Below are 7,609 nucleotides of genomic sequence, written 5' to 3' on the forward strand. Positions count from 1 at the left end.
CCCCATAACCAAAAGCAGTTTAAACTGGACCTTTAGACCAGGGGTGCCCAGCTCTGGTCCTCAAGGGCCACAATCCTGCAGGTTTTTGATGTGTCCCTGCCCCAAAACCACCTGACTCAAATTGATGAGTCATTGTGCAAAACTTAATAAGCTGTTGGATCTACTTCATTTGAGTCAGGTGTGTTGAAGCAGGAAACATTGGAAAATCTGCAGGACAGCGGCCCTCGAGGACCGACTTTGGGCACCCCTGCTTTAGACTCTTTGTTACAAAGGCACATCAATGGTTCACATTTTTCCTATAGTTTCATGTTTGAGAAACAGCAAACAGTCTGACAGAAAACAGGATTTCAGCAGCAACAAGGTGATTCCCAAACAGCTGGTAGATCGAAACGTGGCTTATCTCAGCATGGAGGCAGAAACTGAACACGTGGAGGACAAAAGAAGAAGTGGCCGGACTAAAAACCATCTACAGCAGAGGAACAGGATCTGAAGGTCCTGAAGAAACAGGAACCAATCCAGTAAAGACCTGAACCAGGACCTGAGAGATGCATCTGGACCTTCAGGTGATCCATCTATTGCTGGCAGAGGCCTCATCAGAAATGGTCTCCATGGAAACGTATCTGTCAAGAAGCCATTCTTTAGGAAGGGAAACGGAGAGAAAAGGCTGAGGTAGGTCACTTGACATGCTTTAATAAATCACAGCAACTATTACATAAAGAAACAAGAGGCTTCTTTGAGATACTGAACTGGAAGAGGCTTTGGTTGAAGTTTCTTTTTTTCTAATTTTATATCTGAACCTGCACGTCTTCCTGTTCTGATGAACTACATCACGTCCAACCTCTGGGGGTTGCTGGGAGACGATGTTTGAGAACGCAGCGAGTACAGATTGTATTCAGAAGCTTATTAAATTTCCGCTGTTGAAGCATATTAAGTGCCGCCCTGCATGTTCATCAGCAGTCCAACAGGAAGTAAAGAGAGCAGCAGCAGCAGAGCCGCGATGAAGAGGAGGAATCTTCAACTCTAACAGGTGAATTCATCACACGGCTGATTAGCTCATGAAGAAACAGGATTGTCTTTCTAATGTTCTCTGATTGTCTATATTTGGTTGTAAAGTTATAAGAAGGTTTAAATTTTCAGTTTTAAACCAGATGTTTGGAAATTTGGGGGAAACATGAAAAAGCTGTTCAGATTTTTTCCTTTTAATTCAAATTTATGAGTTGATGTAAAACAAACACGGAAAATAATTTCACTTATATTTAAACTACAGAACATAAAGTGCTGTTTTATCTTCTATCTATTGATGAAAATTCCTCCAAATCAATCTGTAAATTGTTTTATATATTTTCTTAATTTAGCCAAATTTTCTTATAAAGTTTCATACAAAAATGATCCAATATGAACCCATAAATTCACCAAAAATTATGTTTTGTTTCTATTATTTAGAAATTTAAAGTAAATATAAAACATTTTAGGAATTTAACTTAATTCTGTCTTTTTTTACTTGTTTGTGTTTTTTTTAAGATTTTTGTTTTTATTTTTCATTTTTCAAGTAAAAATCAAACTTTTGTTTGTTGTCTTTAACTTCTTTTACAGATTTACTAAATGTTTTTTTCCCACATATTTTACTTCTGCAGACATGCACATAGATGCTTTTTTATTCATGAGTCTTTAATTTATTTATTAAAACATTCATGAATATTTATTTTGTAATTAGAATATTATAATATATACAATATGATAAAAGGTGGAGGAAAAGAAAGTCAAAACAGGATAAAGAATGAGAGAGAGGATGGATGGATGGATGGATGGATGGATGGATGGACAGACAGACGGACAGATGAACGGGTGGATGGATGGATGGAAGGGTGGATGGATGGATGGATGGATGGACAGACGGACGGATGGATGGAAGGGTGGATGGACGGATGGATGGATGGATGGAAAGGTGGATGGATGGATGGATGGATGGATGGATGGATGGATGGACGGACGGACGGACAGATGGATGGATGGACGGATGGACGGATTGATGGACGGACGGACGGACGGACGGACGGACGGATGGATGGATGGACAGACAGACGGATGGATGGATGGATGGATGGATGGAAGGGTGGATGGATGGATGGATGGATGGATGGATGGATGGATGGATGGACAGACGGACGGATGGATGGATGGATGGATGGATGGATGGATGGATGGATGGACGGACGGACGGACAGATGGATGGACGGACGGATTGATGGACGGACGGACGGATGGATGGATGGATGGACAGAGAGACGGATGGATGGATGGATGGATGGATGGATGGATGGATGGATGGATGGACAGACGGACGGATGGATGGATGGATGGATGGATGGATGGAAGGGTGGATGGATGGATGGATGGATGGACAGACAGACGGATGGATGGATGGATGGATGGACGGATGGATGGATGGACAGACAGACGGATGGATGGATGGATGGACGGACAGACGGATGGATGGATGGATGGATGGATGGATGGACGGACGGACAGATGGATGGATGGATGGATGGATGGACAGGCGGACGGATGGATGGATGGATGGATGGATGGATGGATGGACAGACGGACGGATGGATGGATGGATGGATGGAAGGGTGGATGGATGGATGGATGGATGGACAGACAGACGGATGGAAGGGTGGATGGATGGATGGATGGATGGATGGATGGACAGACAGACGGATGGATGGATGGATGGACGGATGGATGGACGGACGGACAGATGGATGGATGGATGGATGGATGGATGGACAGACGGACGGATGGATGGATGGATGGATGGATGGATGGACGGACGGACGGACAGATGGATGGATGGACGGACGGATTGATGGACGGACGGACGGATGGATGGATGGATGGACAGAGAGACGGATGGATGGATGGATGGATGGATAGATGGATGGATGGACAGACGGACGGACGGATGGATGGATGGATGGATGGATGGAAGGGTGGATGGATGGATGGATGGATGGATGGATGGATAGACAGACAGACGGATGGATGGATGGATGGATGGATGGACGGATGGATGGACAGACAGACGGATGGATGGATGGATGGACGGACAGACGGATGGATGGATGGATGGACGGACAGACGGATGGATGGATGGATGGATGGATGGACGGACGGACAGATGGATGGACAGAGCGTGGTAGCAGGTGGAAGCTATAAGTTTCTCATCAGTCCTCCAAGCAGCTGGTTGGAACCACATCACCGGGTCTGAGTCTCCTCTGTTTCCCTCCCTCAGTGAGAGCGTTCTGGTCCGAGCCGCCATCATGCTCGACAGTCAATTGATGCTTTCCGTCTACATCCTCACCTTCCTCATGGGGGTCCCTGCTAACATCCTGGCATTCAGCACTTTCTGTCGCAAGGTGTGTCGCAAGGCGACACCGATCGATATCCTCCTCCTCAACCTCACCATCTCAGACCTTGTTTTTCTGGCCATCCTGCCGTTTAAAATGAAGGAGGCCCATGACAACACGCTCTGGCTGCTGCCGTACCCGCTGTGTCCTCTGACTGGTTTCCTGTTCTACGTCACCATCTACAACAGCACCCTGCTGCTCACGGCCGTCAGCGTGGAGAGATACCTGGGGGTCGCCTTCCCCTTCCGCTACTCTCTGTGCCGCCGGCCTCGGTACGCCGTCTGGGCCTGCATGGCGTTCTGGGTGGTGACTTCTTCCAATCTCAGCATCGTCTACATCCTGCCCTACTTCCAGTGGCGTCAAGGTGCGCACTCTTACATCTACAACGCTAGCGGTCCTGTCCCGCCTCCACTCACCTGCTACCATAATTTCACTGAGTCCGAGCTTAAGATTCTGCTTCCGGTCCGTCTGGAGCTCTTCCTTGTCCTCTTCTGCATCCCCTTCTTAATAACCAGCTTCTGCTACATCAACTTCATCCTCATCCTGTCCCGCCTTCCGAACATCAGCCGGCGGCGGAGGCTGCGATGCATCGGGTTGGCTCTCGGCACGCTGATCGTTTTCACCGTCTGCTTCGGGCCCTACAACGCCTCCCACGTGGTGGGGTTTGTCAACCATGAGAGCCAAAGATGGAGGGACGTGGCGTTGCTCTCCAGCACCCTCAATGCCTGCCTGGATCCGTTTATCTTCTACTTCTCCTCATCGGCTGTCCGGAGCACGCTGAACTGCTGCTTTAAGAGCATCACAGCGAAGCTCCACATCCTGAGATGTGGAAAGGCTCCTCGCTCTCCTCAGCAAAAACTCCCAAAAACAGAAAAGTGCCAAGAAGAAGCTCCTTCTCACAAGTCCTGAAAGGTTTTATATGTCAACGCGATTATGAGTTTGTGTTTATAGTAAAACTCCAGAAAAACTTGCATTTATTTTTAGCTGGGTGATGTTTTCTGTTGCTAAAACTAGCGATGCTAGCGTAGCTGAGAGCAGCTTGAATTTTCATGTGGTAGCAGAGTTGCTAGCCAATCAAATTGTGTGATTACGAGTCACCTGACTAGAAATCTGGTGTTTTAACATTTCGTTCTACCATGGAGACATGATAAACAGGACACGCCCACAAATCCATGCTACTTCAAATCTGTATTTAACAGCAACTCCGTTGTGAAATAAACTAAAAACTTTAAATTACAAGTGTGTCACGAAAAAAAAGGAGAAATTAGCTAATTTCATGTCATAATGTTCAGACTTTAGCATTTATTTACTTGATTTTCTTGGTGTTGTTCTGTGTTCAGTTGTTCATTTAAAGGTTTGACTAAAACATTAAACATAATTATATTTTCTAATGAAAAATGCACAAAAATGAAAGAAAAACATGCTTACCAACAAAGAAAATGATTATATATGCTAAATTAGATTAAAATCGAAGCTGTAAATGAGATTAAATGAAGCGCCGATCGGGAGCCGAAAGGGCCGACTCTTTGAAGGGAACCGAGTCAAGAGAACAGCATCTTTTAAAAGCTCGAACTCCCCATCACTAGTACCTGTTGTTTGCTAGTTAAATATCATCTTCTGTGACACACACTGATTAATCAAAATGAATGTTTTATAGGGGAAGGAATGGAAACAATTAAAATCCAGCCTCATCTCAGACGGCCGGCTGGTAGGTAAACACAGTGGAGAGTAAACATGGCGGGTGGGGGGGCAGGTTTCTTTCTGATCTGGAGGTCATCCAAACAGTGACAGATTAACACCCTGCTGCCATTTCCTATCCGGAAGCATGAGGTCCTGTGCAGGTGGCATGTATGTTACCTCCCTGCATGATGTCCTGATGTGCACCACACGCAGCCATGTGATGTGCAGGGAACATGTGTTGGAAAAAGTTGGATTCAGTGGAGTATAAAGTTTCTGAATGATAATTTTGGTGTTACTAACCCTCCTCCTTTACAGTGGAATTATACCAGGTGGATGTGCGCCATGTTATGGCTGCTATTCGCGGCCGTTTTAGTCAAAGGTTTGGTTTCCACCGGGCGCCGCGGCGCGTATCAGAAGCGCATTGTTGCGGTGCTCCGCTAAATTTACGTGCCGAGTCTGTTTTTGACGCTTCACGCACCCAAAATGCATCAATTTCCGCAGTTCAGATAGGGGCAGACAGGAAATCAGACACGGGGAGTAGTGTAAAAGCTTCTGGTATTTTTCAAAATAAAAGCCCTCGTGCGGATATGCGCTGATGAACCATGAAAACATTATGGTTGTGTCCGAATGTCCACCCTACTCCCTAACCCCTCGTTCACTACATAGGGCTGCTCTGCATTGTGACTCATTCTCTTGGCGATTCGGATACGAAGCTGCCTATTTTTTCCTCGCTGCAAACCACTGACTACTGCCGTCACCACGGCAACCACAACCCGCATCAAGATGTCATTCCAAATCCAAAGTTGTGTGTAAATATTTTTATTTTTATTCCTTCTGTTGTATTTTATTCTTTGTTTGTTTGCTTATAGGTAATTTCACGCAGCTCAATCCTTGCGCCATGTTGAGCTTCTGCCCGCAATGCATTGTGGTCTATATTGACCCGTCTAGTGACCATCGATGCTCATTACTTTTGATGCATTGTGGGTAATTTTGAGTGCCCTACTTTTTTCTCTCTGGACATTCGGAGACTCCGACAAAATGGAGTGACCCCTATATAGGGCACTACGTAGGTAGGATGCACATTCGGACACAGCCTGTGTGTTTAACCAGTCGGGGGTCTCAGGTTTTTTTCTTTTTATCATCATAGACGACGAGACATTTATTCTGGAAGTGGACAATCACATGATTCTTCAATCCTCCTGTGATCCCACGGATCCATCTAGGTCAACTGCGCTCCACACCTGACACGCTCCCGGTGTAGATTACTGCGCCACGGAGGTGGGAACAAAACCGTGGTGCCACCGTAACGTGGCGCATACACACCCGGTGGAAAGGAGGGGTTAGAGATGTATTTTAAACTCAGAATTACTTATGTGATTTACGTCATACCATAAAAGCCAAAAGAGTCCCACAGGGATCGATTCCCAGGCCTCTTCTTTTCAGCCTGTCCATGTAGAAAATCTGTCCTACGGTCTAATAAACATCACAAATGAGCTAACTTTCTGTGTGCTTGTGTGTTTTATAAGTAACAGAATAAAATCTACTCTCACTGGTTTGCCCCCAAGATTTTTAATAATTTTCACAAAAAACAACAAACTAAAATACTTAAACCGTCACTGATGGGTCAGATGCTGTACTGTAGGAAACACGAAATCATCCAATCAAACTGTTGGTGTTTAATCATGTGACCTGGACAGACTCACATAGTGGTCAAACAAACCAAAAGAACTATTTTTGATGTTTAGATGAAAGTTCAGCTCAAGATATCTTAAAAATGTTGAGCTATAAAAGACATAGCTCAACATTATATGAGCTGGATAAACAGGTTTAATGTTTATCCAGGACACATTAGACCCGTTAACGCCGTCTATCATGTCTGATAACAGTTTCTGAGACCTTTTGCTTCACTTAATGAAAATCCTGTTGAACACAATCTGATGCTGGTCCTCTGCCTCCTGGTGGACACCTTTTCCACTACAATAACTTTGACATATCACATGGTAAAAAACATTAAATTTGTTTTTGTTTATCTATAATTGTTTATATGTTGTTTACCTTTTATTAAACCATCTGCTGCTTCACACCCCCTTCTACACAACCGAGCAGAGGAAGACATGGAAAATCCTGGAAGTCTAGAACTTCCTGTGTGGATTAGTGATGTGCAACACCACAGATTTTCCTTTTGATCCCGTCCCAAGTACCTCAAAACAGCCTTCCTCCATCCTGTTCTGGCAACAAGATATTACAGAGATGCAATGACTCCATCAGCATGGATGAGCCGAATCACCAGAAGGGGTCGGCTCGTTTTGAAGCAGGAAGTATCTGAAATCCAGCCGGTGCTAATTTACTGAGCAGGAATGAACTTCACGTTAAAGGTGAATCGTAGACCTTCAGCTGCAAACCTAGAAACAAAAGACATTTAAAAGAAACGACAGAACACAAACTAGCTTCTGTTGAAGTGAAGCTCACCGACAGTTTTCTGTTAAATCAACTTTTCCTCATAAACAACAACAAGCTCG

The 7,609-nt window shown here is 44.9% G+C and overlaps 1 protein-coding gene across 1 annotated transcript; it reads left to right on the plus strand.

Annotated features, from left to right (window-relative positions):
• The first annotated feature begins 3,278 nt into the window (after positions 1 to 3,278).
• LOC121656456 (free fatty acid receptor 3-like) lies at positions 3,279 to 4,319 on the plus strand. The gene has a single exon (XM_042011448.1). It carries the CDS (start codon positions 3,324 to 3,326, stop codon positions 4,317 to 4,319), a length of 996 nt encoding a protein of 331 aa, XP_041867382.1. The 5' UTR covers positions 3,279 to 3,323.
• Positions 4,320 to 7,609: the final 3,290 nt, after the last annotated feature.

The sequence above is a fragment of the Melanotaenia boesemani genome, chromosome 17 (assembly GCF_017639745.1).
Source record: "Melanotaenia boesemani isolate fMelBoe1 chromosome 17, fMelBoe1.pri, whole genome shotgun sequence".
In the NCBI taxonomy this organism is placed as follows: Eukaryota; Metazoa; Chordata; class Actinopteri; order Atheriniformes; family Melanotaeniidae; genus Melanotaenia; species Melanotaenia boesemani.

What these genes read in the sequence shown, in the direction of transcription:
- LOC121656456 (XM_042011448.1), top strand. Translation starts at nt 3,324, where the DNA reads ATGCTCGACAGTCAATTGATGCTTTCCGTCTACATCCTCACCTTCCTC.